A 19,188-nucleotide genomic window follows, 5' to 3' on the forward strand; every position below is an offset into this window, starting at 1 on the left:
AAAGCAAAATGACCAAGTACCTGACTGAGGATCTGTATAATCAACAGTGTACCCTTCAAGCTGCATCAGTTCCTGAGGTTCCGCTTTCTTCTCTCTGTAACTACACATCGCAAATGTGTATTGGCTGACCTGTATGAAACAGTACAAGGAGCCATTCATTGTATGTAATCTTTTAAAATGTAAGTAGGACATTAGCTATGGTTATAATGTACCTAAACTAATAGAAAAGATAACAATTCAAGGAAAATGGCTCAAACATAAGGCAAAAGGTGATAACGGACCTTCTTATGATCAGGTATAGGTTACAGCCTCTACCATAACTTCTCATTGGCATACACACCTGGACAAGAACAAAGTAACGCCTCTTCCATCGTTTCCAAACCTTCTGTCCGACAGCATATAAATACCTACAAACAAAGACAGCATATTCTTCATGTAAAACTAACCAGTTTTGCCTTTGTTATATTATTGAAAACGCTCTCTCTCAAAAGGACACAGTGATCAGGGCTTGCCTCAACAAATGACAAAACAAGGCCACAATAAATACCAGTTTGCTTTCAGAAGAAATTCACAATATTTTTCTATTGTTTCTTTTATTTTACATTTTACCACCAAATTACATTTTCCTATTCTTTAGTCTTTTATAAACAGGTTCCCAAATGAATATTTGCATATCTTGTTACCATGACCAATGTTGTATTAGTTGGGTACAGTTCACTGTATGGCCTTACTTTCCTGCAATGTCATTTTAATTACAGCATTGTCCCGTGTGCTTACGTGACCACTGGACCGCTTGTCTACGTACTCCTTCTAATGAACCCAACACGTCCAAGTATTTACATTTAAAACCTTTTAAAGGGTGATAAAGCTGCCTTCTTAATGTTAAAAAAAGGGACGTTTTCATGTGGGATTAACAGGCACAAAGAATATGGGATTACCAATATAATAGGGCTATTTGCTAAAACATATGTAAAGGCTAAAGCTATTTATTTTCCCAAAGGTGATCAAGTCAGTCTTAATACAACATAATAATCCTCTTTTTTTCCCCTTTACAAGATAATCTTCCTTTAGTATAATACAGATTGGATTCCTAAACACTGGTTTAGAAATTAAAACAGTAACGCACTGGTGTGGGGATTACAATCACTCAATCTATGTTGTTGTGACTGCATATAATTTCCACATAAATTATCTGCCAAAAATATAGATGACCCTTTATATTCACTGGAACATAATGATACAACTCTTTCTTGACTGGAATATAAAGACAAAAAAAAAAAAAAAATCACAGGAATAAATATTTCAAGATGTAAAAGGTTATTCTTACTCCTGCTTTTAGAGCTTCAGATCTTGTTGCACAATAGCAAACCAAGAGGTTAAGATTGCCATTTTATATGTATTTGGTCACCCCCCTCCATGCTACAGCTTTTCTAAGAATATTTCAGTATTGGCAAATTCCGTGTCCAACATTCTCAATACAGAACACAAAACACTGCGGTTTTAGTTTATTAGACTAAGGGAGCATGAAAAGGAATATGGCGATTTATTTGTACTGGACTCATGCTGTGAGAGTTCATGGTTATACTTCAAGATGGAAAATCAGGACTAATGAATAGATGAAAAACATAATTGTGTACAGAACACGGGAACTACTTACAGCTGAAAAAAGTGGAAAAGGACAGTTATTTCTTTTCATAGATCATTTTTTTTGTGGAATGAAGCAATCAGCATCTTGCATTAGAAACAATTTTTTTTTTAAAGCAACTCTTTAGGTCAAACAATGAAGAAAATACAGACTGAAGAAAAAAAAATATGTCAATACGTGTAGCCGGTTCGTACAGCAAAAGGGATTCTCAAAGAGAAAATTCTCAGTCAAGGTTGAAAGAGCAATTAATGCAGCCTCGGAAATCTGGGTCATTCTGATGGAGTTCGGTTAACATGTGGCAGAAGTAATCATCCACTTGTGAAAATGATTTTCAGTTCATTCTCAAACACCTTTCAAACACTCATGATCCCATTTAACTGACAACAATACAGGCTATAGGGACTGAATGCCCACAGGCACTTTCAGTCAGCGCTGTATGTTGAGCTGCCACAGTGAAAAGGAGTCTTCCCAAGACCACATTCCTTCCATTATTCCTCCCTGCAAGATTAAGCCATTTCTTGGCTCTGCTTAGGGATGAGAGAGGCAATGCAATCAAGACAACAATGTGGCCTGGGTCTTTCACAGCGAAGCTGTAAACACTTTCGGTACCTTCTATGCTTTTCAAAAGGACAGAACAAAATAACGACTCAAACAAAAAAGGGAAAATGTTATGAGGTTTTCTTTAAAATGTTGCTGGATACACAGTAAAGCTTCAAAATTCAGAACTGAACACATTATAAGAAAAAAATACTGCCATATAAAGTAACATATCAATAGAAGAGCACTTCAGGAGTTTTACACAGAATGGCGCTCACACAATGAGATCTAGTTGTGACTTTCTAAAAGTTTGAAGCCCTTAATCCAACTTGGAGAAAAAAAAAATGCCAAGCACAAAATCTTATAGCACTGGACACAAAGTAGCATACCTTTGGGATCTGAATATATATATAGTCAAACATACAAAATATATAAAAGCAGAAAAACTGAAATTGTTAACTCAAGAGTCTTGTAATGAAGGTGAAGGTTGCAAGGGCAGCATTCATTTTCAACTCTGCACACGTTAGTGGTTGTGCTATAATAGGCCACTTGGAGCGGTTAGCCTCTGGCAAATTGCCTCAGGCTACCACCCTATTGACACCTGGCGGCATGCTGCTAAGCTGAAGTCTCATAGCATGATAGTATGGTGCAGGTTAAATTGCATTAACCGTTTAAAGAACTACAGAAGTGCAGACAGGAACTACAGAGATTACGGCGATAAAATATAATATACGCATCTATAATTTTAATCATTACAACAGTGACATAAAAATAAATATATATATATATATATATATATATATATATATATATATAAATAAATTGTAGACTTCAACTAATTACTCTAACATACATATGTCACTAGATCCAATATTTTTTTGTTTTTTTATGGTTTTGTGATATTGTACAACCAAGAACAGTTACTAGGATGTCGGCCAACAGCTAAATGAAATGACCTTGCTGTAGTCCTAACACAAACCCTCTTGACACCTGCTTGCCCTAGAATGCATTACACATTTTCAAATGACTGGCATCTTAGGATAAGCAGTATTCCCAAAGCAAGTGCTAATACTCTAAGGGCCACAGACAGGAACATATTTCTGAGCGAATACAATCTCTAAAAATATATTTGCCAACATACAACACCTACAGGCAATTGTGTGAAACTCCCATCCCCACCCAATTTACTCACAGTTAAGTAGACAAGCATTTTTAAATAATTGTTTCTGTTTTTGCCATACTCCGATACCTAGACATGGAATATTATTTGGATATGCGGTAAATATTTACTTTGTAAAGAACAAAAACTTAGCTAGCTTAATACTTTGATGGCAATAAAACCCTCATTCACACATCATAGTCTAGTTTTTTTGTGAGCAAGAGTAAATCAGATAGGTCACTATTTATCATGACATTTCACTGAAGTACATAAACCTTTATAAAAAATAATAATTTTGTAGTTCAATTAGATGTACAAAATATGTAATTCACTTTGTATGAGCGTGACCCAACTGATCTCAAATGACAAAACAAAAAAAAGGAAAGAATAAACTCTAAGGACAATTATACACAATTTAACAAGCAATTTTGAGCAATCTATACACCAACATTCCAGACATAACAAGTGGCAGTAATTGGACGCCTGCTTGCTACTCAGTCAGGCAGATTAGTGCAAAAATAAAAAATACCCTATGAACTGACATTTCATGGCAAAAAACCAAAAATGTATGCATGTTTTAAAAGTAATTGCACTGAAAAGCTGAAAGGCAGCACCATCGTGTGGACAAATAAAATTATTGCACAATGGGGTAAGGCCGCCTCGTGATTTCATGTATACTGTAACTATATAATAAGCATTTGGTTCCTTTAATTAAATTAAAAATTCACATGAAAAATGTAGGGCTTGATTGTTTATCGTTAAGCAGGTTTTTTTTCCCTTAGTATTCCCAAGCAAGGCATGGAAGTGGTCAAATTGCTTTAAATCGTCTATTAAAAAACAGTGTTAAAAAGAACATTACTGATGCAGGGATACATAACAGGGAGTCACTGTAAGCATCGCATACAATGATTAGTTGCATCTAAGCTGTGATCAAAATAATCCAGCTAGTACAGTTGTCTGCTAAAAGCACTGCTGTTCTCTTATTTATCGGGAATTGATTTGTACCAAACATTTTAGCTTAGACTATTTTTTTTTTATTTTTGCTATAGTTACAACTTGATGACAATCCTATTCACAACGTACACAGTCATTGGGAAACCTATACCTATTATTTCTTCAGGACCAGACCAGTTAAGCTATTCATTCTATTGCGCGATGTATTGGTAATCAAACAGTAGTAGTAACTTAAACTGAATCGTTTTCTTAAAAAGTCCTCACTCCCCTTAGAAAATGTATCCAGTAATTGAAATTGTACAAGAAAACCACGAAGGTCACATTACACAATAAAGTGCAAAGTAGGCACATTTGTTAAAGGGTTAATTTCCATAATTGTGCTAAAGACACAAAATATTGTTTTGGCAGGATTTGGTGAGCGGTGAAGGAGAGCGCAGCGTAGCGCCAAGAAGACAGGGAAATAACTAGAAGTTCAGCCTTGGAGATTGTGGTTTTTTTTTTTAAATCATTTTCTGTACAAAACTAACCTCCACAGGTTCTGATTTTTTACATTTATTTAGTGAAGGAATAATAACGCCTAAATTGAATTTAACATGTTTTAGTCACCAAAGAAAAAGCTAACTGAGCTTCCAAATCACAGACTTCAGTATGCCTTATACACAGCTAGAACAGTGAGCTTCTCCTAGCCCTGCATAATGCATAAGAAAACCTGAGAGCTTCCTGCATTCAAGTGAAGGTGACCCGAAACGTCTATGAAATATTTGAATGGAATATGAAATATTTCAAGAGGCACAACCTGTGTGTACTTGTTTTCATGGATATATATATATATATATATATATATATATATATATATATATATATATATATATATATATATATATATATATATATATATATATATTATACACACACACGCATTATACCTATATGTTAATATCGTAGAGCGGAATAAATATTTTTGAAAATCTTGACATTTTGAAGCAATTATTTCAAATTTAGAGCGAAATCCCAATTAGTGGTAGTAGCCGTGGCAATTAAAATAGCACCAGCATCCTTTTAAGACCCCATGATTTCCCTTGCTCCCCCAACAGCAATTACTGATGGAATGATTAAAAGCAGGCACATAGTTAATTTGTTCTCTAAGGATACAGTAGTGAGATAAACAATTTGCCAAAAGCATCCCTAGAAATTTGATATTTAAAGCTACTATGTCCATTAATGTTCAAACAGAAAGGGTGATTATGTGTATCGTTTTTCACAGTTTACACTTGAGTGGTTGTAATCACATATCAATTTATATGCATATTTACCCTCACTGTAAACAATTGACTGGTTCTAGCCAAAAAAAAAATACATATTCACCCAGTTATTTAATTAGCACACCATGTATTGGGGAAAAAATGTTTATTAAAGCACATAACAAAAACAAACAATTTACACAATATTTTCTTCTGCCATGTGGTTTTCCTGATTCTGCAAGGCTTTGTCACTTCAACACAGAAACCTAATCAAATAATCATACAATGATGGTTGCTAATGCATACAACATATTTAGAAAGTGGCTTACAGTTTCTGAAACAAAAGCAAACAAATCAAAGATAGAAAAACATTATACAGATCCCTGACGATCTGATGACCTAACCTCTTAAACTTAAGATAAGCCATGCTGAATGTGATCATATCACAAGAAATCAACTTCTTTCTCAGCTACAAGGTGAACAGGACGCTTTTTGGACACCCTACAGTCTTGTCCAAGTTCTAACCTTCTCAAGTTGTCTCTGTCACTTAACCTCCCATTTTCTGGTCATGTCATCTCCACTTTATGCCTGCACCCCACACCCAAGGAAGGATGCTAATGTACCAAGTACATATAAAGCAAGCAGCTCTATGGTGACACCACCCGATACACAATCATTGGAAAACATCGGTATAAACAATGTTCATGAAAATGTTTTATGTAGCAAAGTATACTCCCAAAGTATAGGCCTTGTTATAAGGGCAAATTATAATCAATTTGCCAAGATTTTGAATAAAGGTGGAAATTAGGTCATCCTACAGGTTCATCCTATACTTTTTACTCCGTAAAACATTGGGTAGCAGTTACAGGACATTGAGAGGAGTGTTCCCCCCCCCCCCGCGGTTGCATCATTTGAGGGAAGTGTGACCGATCTCTGCATGTTAGACAATATTGAGACATTTTGTTGTGTGCCATCAAGATACTTTCACAATAATAGGCAGCATGCTATTTTCCTACCATGAGCTGTTATAACAAGCAGCATATATTGCCTGCTACACACAAATCCCCAGATTTTAGTTTTACTTATTTTAAACAAAGTTGCTGCCTTTTGCCTTAAGAACTCCCTTCATTCTTCGTGACATATTTTCTACAAGGTGCTGGAAACATTTCCATATGGACATGATGGCATCACGCGGTTGCTGCAGATTTGTCAGCTGCACATCCATGATGCAAATCCACCACATCCCAAAGGTGCTCTATTGGATTGAGATCTGGTGACTGTGGGGGCCATTGGAGTACGGAGAACTCATTGTCGTGTTCAGGAAACCAGTTTGAGATGACGTGAGCTTTGTGACATGGTGCATTAGCGAGGCATTCAGCAACACCTAACACCCACCCCAGGATTCACTGCGACCTCTCCAGAGACCGTTTGCAACCACCACTGCAGGAGTTGAGAAGAGTTCTAAGGAGGGTCTATCCAGACTCTCCTAAGACCTCTGACACCCCTTGCAGGTTGAATAGAGGTACTGCATTAATTAAAAAAAAATAAAAAAATGATAACATGTAAAAATAATTTCCCACTGATATCACCATCAGGGGAACCTTCCAGTACCAAAATGTTAAAAAAAAAAAAAAAAAAAAGTTAAAATACTGGCATGTTAAATGCCCATGGGGTGTCTGCTTTAAAAAAAAAAAAAAAGAATGATCATACCAGGACCTGTTAATTCATACCTAAAGTACAAGGTGTGTGGCAAACACAAAAAATACTACTGTAAACTTTGACAAAGGCTTATAGTAAAATGTGTGCATGCAAAGAGTTAGAATACTAGCATTTGGGCTGCATAGTTTTCAAAAATATATGGTTTTATAGCAGGGGAGGGCTGGCAGCCTAAGGCCTGGGGGGCAAGTCTAGTCAACTGGCCCATTGCACCATCAAAGCGGCTGCGAGCGACATTGAAAGTGGCCGTCGTGCGGCAGTCACTCCACCAGCGCCTAATGAAATTAAAGTGGCCGGCGTGCACACACCGCATGCCTCAGCTCTTCATCACACGCCTTTTAAGACGTGGGAAGAGGAGCTGAGGCATGGCCGTTGGGTCTGACTGCCGCATGATGCAGGGGCGTACCTAGAGTATTTGGCACCTGTGGCAGACCCTGTATGTGGCACCCCCCCCCACACACACACACACTTTAAAACTGCATAGTTTCTATGTTAAGGCAAACATTGACAGGGGTACAGCAAAATTGTTATCATTATATACTTAGGGATTACGCAGCACCACCGTCAATGTGTGCCTATACATTGAGCCAAAATAAAGAAGCAGAGGCTCAGCACTTCAAATAATAAGGTGAGTTTATTTCACACAGGCAACGTTTCCACGCACAGGTCTTTCTCAAGCCTTAGGCTTGAGAAAGACCTGTGCGTCGAAACGTTGCCTGTGTGAAATAAACTCACCTTATTATTTGAAGTGCTGAGCCTCTGCTTCTTTATTTTGGATTTATTGAGGGACTTGGTGGTACCCTGGCTCGTGCACCATTGCACTGCTGAGTGCTGCATTCCAACCTCTCTTTTTGTGTATACATTGAGCCAGACACTGACAACCCCTATCACTATATACTAAGCCAAACATTGATGTGATGTAGGCTTACCACTTTAGTGACTGGCATAGTATATAGTAGGGATGCACCGAAATGAAAATTCTGGACTGAAACTAAAAATTCAGCATTCACTTGGCCAAAACTGAAAAAATAAAAAATAAATAAAAAAAAAACTTTAAAATACTTTATTAAAAGTAACACCAAAATTAGACAAAAAAAAAATCAACAACAATATTAACACACACACACACACACATATATAACAACAATCACAATCCTATCATGCCCAGGTTCTAGCATGTGCTGGCTGACTTAGCATGATAGGAGTGTGATTGCTGTTTGCATATATATATATATATATATATATATATATATATATATATATATATATATATATATATATATATATATGCAAACAGCAATATATATTTATTAATACTGTCATTGAATGCTATCTGAAACCCTCATTCACAAACATTCAGCATAACACCCATCACTCTCTCACACTTACATTCAGCATAACACCCATCACTCTCACACACTTACATTCAGCATAACACCCATCACTCTCACACACTTACATTCAGCATAACACCCATCACTCTCACACACTTACATTCAGCATAACACTCTTTCACTCCCACTTTTCCTCCTCTTCTTCTTCTTCTTCTTCTTCCTGTCCTGTGCACTGAGCGCGGAAGACGGTGGGCGTGGCTTCAGTGTTGTGCGCCGGGATTTGACATCAAGTCCCGGCGCACAGCCACAGTTGCCACCGGCATGGTGGCACCCCTCAGATGAGTGGCACCCGGGGCGGACCGCCTCCCCCCCCCGCCAGGTACGCATGATGGCCGCATTCAATCCTGCTCGCGGCCGCTTAGTTTTTAACTTTGCGGCCGCAGCCGCATTGAATGCTCATCTGCCGGTCGCCCGTCCGGCCCACCGGCCCGGATTTAGGGCGGCCTTGGGGGCAATTGCCCCCCTGCCCCAGCCCGCCCCTGTTTTATAGGGCGCACACAGAATTGGCCAGGCTCAAAGATGTATCAAAATTGGCATGGGCAGTGGATCTCCAAATGTCAAAGTTCAACATTGAAAAAAGGTGTATTCCCCAAATGCAGCCCTTCTGCCCCGAATGGGTGGTATCACTGTACTTGGGAAATGTTGCTGAACACATATTGGGGTGTTGTGTGACAGTGACATATACCAGGACCTGTTAATTCATACAGGAAATAAAATGTGTGTGAAAAAATGCAAATAAATGACTACCACAAGGTTTGACAAAGGCCGGTGGTAGAATTAGTGCATGGAAAGAGTTAAAATACTAGCATTTGAAATACCCTGGGGTGTCTAGTCTTCTAAAATATATGATTTGATGGGGTAAATTCCGTTGGCCAGCTTCAAACATACCCGAAACGGCACATGGGGGGGGGGGGATTATCAGATCTGGAAAAAATGGTTTTGAAATAGCAAAACACTACTTGTATTTATTGCCCCATAACGTGTAAGGTGTTTCTAAACTCAGGACAAATAGTACAATCCATTTAGCAGTTTTTTCATTAGATTTTATAGATGAGTGAAATATTTTTCAAGTAAATTCAGTAAGTCCTTTAATACAATATATATATATATATATATATATATATATTAGTCAAAACAATGACATAATTAAAGCCCTTCTTGTCCTGAAAAAAAAAAAACAATATATAACTTGTGTGTTCATTAAATGGGAAACATGAAAATTACATCGAAACACGAGCACTGCAGAAATGTTAAAACAGCCATTGTCACAAAGGGGTTAAACAATGCTTAATTGGTACTAACGGGCCCAAAGTGTGCCACGAAAATGTCCCCCACACCATTACACCACCACCAGCCTGAACCATTGATACAAGGCAGGATGGATCCATGCTTTCATGTTGTTTAAACCAAAGTCTGACCCTGCCATCTGAATGTTGCAGCAGGAATCGAGACTCATCAGACAGGCAACGTTTTTCCGGTTTTTCATTGTCCAATTTTGGTGAGACTGTTCTTAGCTGACAGGAGTGGTACCCGGTGTAGTCTGCTGCTGCCGTAGCCCATCTGCTTCAAGGTACGACGTGTTGTGCGTTCAGAGATGGTTGTCTGCATACCTTGGTTGTAACGAGCGGTTAACCGACTTACTGTTGCCTGTCATCTCAAACCAGTCTGCTCATTCCCCTCTGACATCAACAAGGCATTTTCATCCTCACAACTGCCACTCGCTGGATATTCTCTTTTTCGGACCATTGTCTGTAAACCCTAGAGATGGTTGTGCGTGAAAATCCCAGTAGATCAGCAGTTTCTGAAATACTCAGACCAGCCTGTTTGGCACCAACAACCATTCCATGTCCAAAGTAAATTAAATCCCCTTAATTTCCTATTCTGATGCTCGGTTTGAACTTCAGCAAGTTGTCTTAACCATGTCTACATGCCTAAATGCATTGAGTTGCTGCCATGTAATTGGCCGATTAGCTATTTGTGTTAACAAGCAATTGGACAGGTGAAGCTAATAAAGTGGCCAGTGAGTGTATATACAGACACATACATACACACACTATTAGTGAAGACAATTGTCTGCAACTATTACCTCAATCACTGACTGGACGCATACTTCCTAGCTTTTCATTGCTGCCTCTGATTGGGGGCATCCATTGCCAATCAGGCAACTATCCCATTGTAAATCGGTTATCAGCCACATAACCAATGAAGGTTATGGACTGTCGAAAAGTCTTTCAATCACTGCTGTCTTACCATTTCATCTGAAATGGATAAATTGGCTGTTCGATTAGGTGGTCTGAATACAACACACACTATTGTTTTAACTTAAAGAGTAACTTACTTCAACTGTAAGGTATGCCCGTGCCTCCCACCCTTCGGTCTGATCCGGTCTCAACAACCAAATACCCATCATACTTTGAAGTGCATCAGCCGAGCTGTTCTTAATAGGCCACTGCTTAATGAGTGCATATAAAATATATGCAGTTCCCATCAAACTCCCTTGATCCCCTCATTAACCCCCTTCTACCTGCAAATTAATAAACATAGCTTCTATTTATTCACAACCTCGTGGCTTATAATGAAAACCGAGTGGCACTTTGCACATACATATAGCTGAGCTGACTAGTCTAGCAGTCAAACATCTGATGTATACTATTGTGTGATGTGATTTTTTTCCCTTCCACAAGGGTTGACAATGTCAAAAAATATGTATTTTTTCACTTTCATAGTATGAATTAACCCCTTATATAGTGATTATCTGCAGCTGAGCTGCAGATATTTGTTTTTGTAATATAAAGGGCTAATATAAAGGGCTAGTTTTTAGCCCCATCATGGCAGGTAATAAGTGTCTTAGTGACAGCAGGCGCACATTGTATCTGGAAATCTGCAAAATTGCGCTTTAGACCTTTTGTAATATATAAAACTTGAGATTTCTGTATCTGATGGATAATATGTAGCAAAAAATAGAAATAATCTTATCAATTCACGCAAGTGGCCACCAAGTGATAAAACAGAATAAAAATACATCCAAACTAAAGATATCAGCAACCCAAGAAAAAACATTATCCAAATGTCTGAGTTGCAGACTCTGTCGCAACAGAGAACACAATATGTGTACTTTATGCACTCACAAGTGGATTAGTGAAAACAGGCTATTCTCATAAAATCAACCCTTTACTTCCACTAAGTCTAAAATCAAAAGTCAGGACACAATGGCACAGTACTCACAGCCAGAAAGGGAAATTAAAGTCAAAGCATGAGTTGCACATAAGGAATATGCAAAACAAGCAGAATATCCAGATAATACTTTAATACTTTTTGCTACAAAGGCATGTCTAAATTCATATATTGTATTGTAGATAAACATGTAAACAAAACAATAACGATAAAACAAAAGCAAAAAGTCTCACAAAAGAAAAGTCCCGATAGGTCAACGCATTTCGCCCATTAAGTGACATCTTGGTTACTGAAATGACTACAAAACATTGCCAAATATTACTCTAATGAAGCAGCCTGTGTGCTTTTCAGAAGCAGATTTTCAGAGAGGGTTGGAAACTAAAACTCCTCAAGGGAGGGAGCTCTTGTAGTGACCAAGGGTATTTAAAGCCTGGAGATATTTTGCTAGTTGTGGAGTTTAGTCTTACCCACTATGTTTCATATGTGGTGGTTTATCCATCCTTACAGCCAACTTAATCTTCAGATCAGTGTCCTGACTGTTCTTAGGAACTACCATTTTATGCAATTCTGGTAACTTGGTACTGTTTGGTGTTGGCGTCAATGTCACCTAAACAAGATTAAAATAGAAACATTCATAAGTATACAGCATAAAAACAAGTTGACGACAAAAATAGCTTTAGACTGTACAAAGTTGTAAGACAGGTTCACACTGATAGAATATTGCAATTGTGGACTGGATTACGGATATATTTTGCATCAACGTAGAAATTTGGTGGTACGACTAACCTCACAACCTTCCAAAGGGTATACATTTTACGTATTCCTACCTTCCAATTGGCAATGGCAACACCATATTAAACTACACTTAGTTTCTCTATATACAACTGCCATACTTTGGCTCTGTTCCCTCCCTACAGTCAAAAGGTTATAAAATCTATGTGTTCCTACATTATACATATGTATGTGGATATAGTTAAATCCTGATAGACTATACTGAGTCAGTGATGCAGGATAGCTGTGAAAACAATGTTCCAGACTTTTAATAATTGATTTAAAATGAACTTTCAGAGAAAAAAAATTAGCTCATACATTACTAAAACGGCAATGGAGGCTACCCTAACATGGCGTTTTAATGACACTTAATGTTAGATATATTTTTTTTTACTTATGTAGACATGATAATTTAAATAGGTTCTAAAATATAAAAAAATGCATTTAATAGAGTAAAATAATTTAAGAATCCAAGTGACATGGATAAAAAAAAAAGTCCTAAATACAAACCAACACCAAAGACCAAATTCTGCCCAGGTTTTTACAATAAAGGAAAAAGATGGCAGTTATGTATTGTAAAGTTATGTTTCTATGTATAAAACCAATACGTTTTGTCCTTGGAGTCTACTCCCCCGATGTAGTTGTGTTTCATTTTATGAAAAAAAGTTACCAACATCCAGGGGAAACATTTCATGTTCACAGTGCATACTAGGTCGTATTTCACATTGACAAGTATACTCATTCTATCCATGATAATTTACAGCATGCAGTTCCAAATTTGGCCACATGGTGGGGAGATGCTGTTCCAAGTATCTGGATTCATTTAAATCGTTGATGAAAGAAACATAGGCATAATGTCAATACTTAATTTTGAATTTTGTAATTGAACTTTGACAATTCAATGTAAAATTACAACATTCCTAAAGCTTTGTTGGAAAAAACAGCTATAAAAAAAAGACTATACCTACAGATTCCGCAAACGTGGAAAAAATCTATTCAATTCTTACTATTTAATGTGACATTTAAAACACCTTTTAGTTGTCTCATAAGACCAGTAATAACCAGGTAAGAATTTACAGTTTATATATGCACATCATACCAATCATAATTAGCACTGATATACAAATACACCTAATGTTTTAACAGCTTTTTCCCCCTCTGAAGAGTGCTTGCTCTACCCGCACCTGACTCTGCATCCTTTTGACTTAACCAAAATGTAAATTAGTGGTGGTGGTGGTGGGGGGTTTGCTCATCCCCATAGGGAGCTCTTAATATTAAAAATTAATTTTAATATCAAAATAGGCCTACACAGACCAAGAAACATTAAGGACTTCCAGTGGCCCAGGAAAGATCCACAGACAAATGCATATTAAAGTACTTTAATATACATTTACTTAAATTAAAATAAAAGTATGCTCTTTTAGAAGTTGCAGAAGTGAAAGAAAAAGCACTGCCCGAACTCAATGGCAGCATGTGTGCACAGAAGATTTCGTTATATTATATGCAGTTTGTTTGAAAAACCTCAAATTCCTAAATTCTGCACACAGTCTCGTATAGCTGCATTCTCAGGTAAAGCTAGATCATGCATGGGTACATTTAACAAGAAAGCAAGGGACATGCATGTACAGCGTTACCGAATTTCATGGTGCTATATAAAACAAATAATAATAATGTATACTGGGCTGTGCAGCTACTAATATTCTACATGAGGCAGATTTATGTGATACAAACAGAGGGAAAAAAATGAGGGCTATAGTTGTCTGGCACAGAATTTAATGCTTTATACCTATGGCGATACAGCATGTGAGATTCTTCAGTGGAGGGCTTTTAAGAAAAAGAAAAAAAAACCCCAATATATTTAGTCTAAAATCAATACATACTAGCAAGTTTAGGATGGATACACAAGATTAGAAAACTGCCTATTAATAAAAAAGAATGTTATTTTATCTGATTGTAACTGTAGTGAGTAAAATTAAAACAGATTGCATCTACTTTCCAAATATTTTTATACAAACATTTCTGATTTGGATACATTCTTCCCATCTGCTCTGAGGTTTTCTTTTCTAGTAAAGACACAATACCAGAAAACAAAAAGTAGCTGATTTTGTGTTACTCCCCTATAGTTTCTGCAGACTCATCACATGAATCCTAATATTACCAAAAACACACTCTATTCATCCTGATTGCGCTCTCTGCTGTAATGAGAAAAGCTGCAATTTGAATTCATTAGAAACACTGAAAATGTCATCAAGTAAGATCACAAGATGAGTGATTATGAAAATAGTAGTCCTTCAACGTGTCAAACTTTTATATAAAAATCAAGATGCAATGCTGTATTGGCAACATCTAAATTACTTAAACCAAGTTAGAATAAAATGTTAGAAATTATATCCCAGTTTATAAAAGCACACTGCCACATTACTACAGATTTATTTGTTTTTGGAGACCCTAAAACCACATACAACTATATGCTTTCACTTGGGGCGATTTGGACACTTTTCAGGCAGCCATTTCCAATCTCATCCAAACTTTGTGAAAATGTTATTTGTGTGTGCGTTTACACACAAACATACCATGTTGCTTTTCATTTCTTGGCCAAAACATATGCAGTATTTTACGGTATAGCATACGACCATTGTAGGGCTAGATACAATTTTATTTAAGTTAAACATACCGTATTTGCTCGATTATAAGACGAGGTTTTTTCCAGAGCAAATGCTCTGAAAAATACCCCTCGTCTTATAATCGGGGTCGTCTTCTAATCAGACCCCAAAAAAATGCTGGCGCCATGCTGCTTACCGGTCGCGAGCAGCGTCTCTTCTGTTAGAAGCAGGGCAGGAAGCTTGCAGCGTCCTCACAGAACTCTATCTCCCCCCTCCCTCCTCTGAGGGCGGGGCCAGAGAAGTTGCTACAGCCGGTCCCCTGCAGAAGTCTGCGAGTGGGAGATCTGCAGTTCAGGTGAGGGGGTGGGGGAGGGTTTTTGAGTATGTGTGAAGTGTGTGTGATTAAGGGAATGAATGAGTATTTAAATGTTTGTGAATGAGTGTGAGTGTGTGTGTGATAGCATGGATGTGTAAGGGGGGTGGGGGTTGTAGCATGGCATATGGAGGCTGTAATCCCACTGCTATCATCCCCAGGTTCCAGCATGTACTGGCTGCCTTGGCTTGATAGGAGTGTGATTGCTGTTAGCAGTTTGATATATATATATATATATCAAACTGCTAACAGCAATCACACTCCTATCAAGCCAAGGCAGCCAGTACATGCTGGGTTAAAAGGCATATCATGGGGCTGAGTGGCATATAGGGGTTAAAATGCATTTCTGGACCTCCAGAAATGCATTTTAACCCCCTATATGCCACTCAGCCCCATGATATGCCTATATACCTCCAGAAATGCTTTATACCCCCCTATATGCCACTCAGCCCCATGATATGCCTTTTAACCCCCTATATGCCAGAGTGGCATACAGGGGTATAAGGCATATCATGGGGCAGAGTGGCAAATAGGGGGGTATAAAGCATTTCTGGGGGCAGAGTGGCATAACTGGGGGGGGCAGGTTGGCAAATAAAAGGAAATTTAAAAAATATATTTTTCTAAATCATAGCTTTTATTAAACATGAAAATAATTTACATTAATATTTACTGGTAAAACTTTTTCCCTATAGGGTAGTCTTATATTCAGGCTTTTTGTTTTTTTCCTAAATTAATATTTTGATTTTGGGGGGTCGTCTTATAATCGGGGTCGTCTTATAATCGAGCAAATACGGTATATATATTATATATAAAGAATAAACTCTATGCACTCACAGAATGAGAGAAAGAACAGAGTTCAGCAGTGCTAATATGGACTCCTTGACCAAGACTTTTCTAAGTGGAACAGTGGAAGACTTTGCTTTAGGAGAAAGTTAACTTGTGGACTATGAATAGAATATCCAGATTACAGATAAGGATCTATCAAAACCATTATGGAGAACTTAAAGCGAAGATTTGCCAGAGTAATGACCTTACAAATCATCGATTAAAATTTAATAACATGCCTACTATAGATATAATTGTGCTTCAGAAAGCACCTCATATTCCAGTTTTGTATGCTCTCCCAAACATACATAAACATTTTGTGCATCCCCACGGCAGACCTATGGTATTTGCGCAAGGTGGACTATTAGAACTATAAAGATAAATGGTTGGATTCCCATCTCCAACCCATTATACAAGGTTTGAGTACATAGTTACATCATACAGGAGATCTAATTAACAAATGAAATAAGATATAAATTACCAGGGAGAGGATGTCACTGGAAGTATCACCATTCTTGCTGAAGTTCACAGGAGGTTATCTTAGGGTAAAATGGTGGGAGCTTCCAGGAACACCCTCTCCCTGACATGTCCACGGAGACACGGATGAAGACAGAAAAGACAAGACCAAGAGGAGGAAGATGCTAGAAAAGTGGAGTCATGAGACAAGGTAGTGGTTGGGAGACATTCAGAGTATAAGTAAATGAGAGTGAGTAAATGTGGGCATTGGACACATTTTGAATTAACCCTCCCCCGCCCATTTTCACAGGAAACTAATGGTCCAATAGATATCCACTGTGGGGTCTCATATGACCTCAGGGATCTATATAAGCTAACGGTGACATCACCTGTTTGAGAGCCTGATCTACTGTTCACCAAAACCCTGTGATATAAGGGATATGTCTGGTCCTCAGGGACCAGTTTTATGTACCCCTACATCACCGGTATACCATATTGTTACGGGGTTACACATTCAATATTGCTCAAGGTCTCAGAAGTCAAGGACTGAGGACTCTTGTGTTAACTGTCCCCACCCCACCAGTGCTCTGTTGCCTCTATAGAACAGCCAACTAGCCATATAAAGAGGCTTTTTTGTGAAATGTGAATATTAGGTTCTAATAAAAAATACCATAACCTACCTTACCAAGCTCTTTATCCTCAAGGGCCAAAACACCAGTACTTTCTGTGAACAGCTTTACTTTTACAATGGGACGAGGATGTGTAGTGGTAAAGTCCCCTTGTGTTCCCCATCTATAAAGAAAAGACTTGGAATGCAACATCATTTAAATAAAAGGTAAACAAACTGTGCCTTGCTGAGTGATCGAGAACCAGGGATGAACTTCCTTTACATACATATCAGTGACTCTACATCAGTGGTTTTAAACTACAAACCTAGATAGCAGCAAAACATGATTTTGTGTAATTTTGCAGTGTGAACAAAGGCATCTCCATTAAAATAACTTTTTAACAAGATATTTATTCAAGTCTTTTGACAGTCATAGTAAAATATATGTATCAATGGGAGATCCAGCTGCTTCAAAGAGCATAGAATGTGTTTTTTGAAAAGGTTATTCAAGACCACTTCCACCAAGAAGGTTAAACTCCTGGCTGGTGGTCCATATACCCCAGGATTCTGCCATAATGACGAAATTATTAATGAGACAAATTTATATAAACACACTATGTTAACACTATCTGTCATATAGTGCAGAATGATAAATTCTTACATGTGAATTTTCCTTGTGTATCCTAATGATGTAGCATTGATCAGATGTAGCTTCACCATCAAGAGCGCTTACCCAGATATTTGCAGGCAGCCTTACTGGGAGTCTGCCCAATGAGTCTGCCTGGAATGGTAGTCTCCCTATTGCTCATCTAAAAGCATGCAGGGAGACAGGAGTCTCACATCAGCTCAAAACAATAAAAAAGCAATGAGAAAGAGCTCCTACTGGGTGCACAGTTGGAAGAGGCAAGTATTTGTTTTCCTGTTATACTGGGAGGCGGTGCTATATATTTTTTCACAATGTGTGACAAAAAATGCTTTAATGTAAATTTTCAAAAATAGACATGTTAATAGTTAATTTACAATTTAACAAAATGCAAAGTGTGTGAACAGAAGAAAAATCTAAAATAGTTGGTGTGACCCTTTGCCTTAAAACAGCATGCATTCTTAAAGTTTTCCTCGCACATTCCGTATAAGTAGTCAGAAGTACATACTGAGGTCTGGAGGCTTCAGCCTGGTCCGTCTGAAGTTTCTCTCCTCCCTCCACCTCCATTGTGCAATAAACAATCCGATTGGGAGCCACAGACTTCAAACCTTGGACTTCCATGATGACAATCTACAGAGAAATACACAAAAGAGAATGATTAGAAATTGCGACAAAAGTGCTTTCTGTGCCAAGGTGTACGTGTCAGACACAAGAGTATCTGCCTGCAGTTTGTTTTGTTACCCTTTGTGAGTGTTTAAGTTAACATGTGAGCGTTAGGGCAGTATAGCGTATCCTATATAGCAGGGGTTGGGAACGTCTGGCCGGCGGGCCATATAAGGCCCACAAAATCATTTTGTCTGGCCCGTGGGGCAGAAGGGGCAGCAACCGCGATCACTTCCGCAGGGGCCCGCTGCTTACCAGTGCAACGTATCTTGTACAGCCAAAGGGATGCGGGAGCCCAGCGGAATCATGTCACGTCACATGACCTTGCTGAACTCCTGCTTTCCCTTGGCGTTAAAATAACTTGTTTGCACCGAGTGTGACCAACGAAGTGGGAAACAGCAGGCCCCTGCAAAAAGTCTGCAAGCAG

The 19,188-nt window shown here is 38.1% G+C and overlaps 1 protein-coding gene across 5 annotated transcripts in view; it reads right to left on the reverse strand.

Moving 5' to 3' along the window:
• The window catches only part of CADPS2 (calcium dependent secretion activator 2), a 110,637-nt gene that overhangs the window by 66,536 nt on the left and 24,913 nt on the right, over window positions 1–19,188 (reverse strand). For all 5 annotated transcript variants that reach the window (XM_053461914.1, XM_053461913.1, XM_053461912.1 and 2 more), the window contains exons 6-10: window positions 18,607–18,728; window positions 17,529–17,640; window positions 12,288–12,427; window positions 341–407; window positions 21–129 (exon numbers count right to left, since the gene is read on the reverse strand). In XM_053461914.1, coding sequence (XP_053317889.1) covers window positions 21–129; window positions 341–407; window positions 12,288–12,427; window positions 17,529–17,640; window positions 18,607–18,728 — 550 coding nt within the window. The remainder of the gene's footprint in view (window positions 1–20; window positions 130–340; window positions 408–12,287; window positions 12,428–17,528; window positions 17,641–18,606; window positions 18,729–19,188) is intronic.

The sequence above is a fragment of the Spea bombifrons genome, chromosome 4 (genome assembly GCF_027358695.1).
Source record: "Spea bombifrons isolate aSpeBom1 chromosome 4, aSpeBom1.2.pri, whole genome shotgun sequence".
In the NCBI taxonomy this organism is placed as follows: domain Eukaryota; kingdom Metazoa; phylum Chordata; class Amphibia; order Anura; family Pelobatidae; genus Spea; species Spea bombifrons.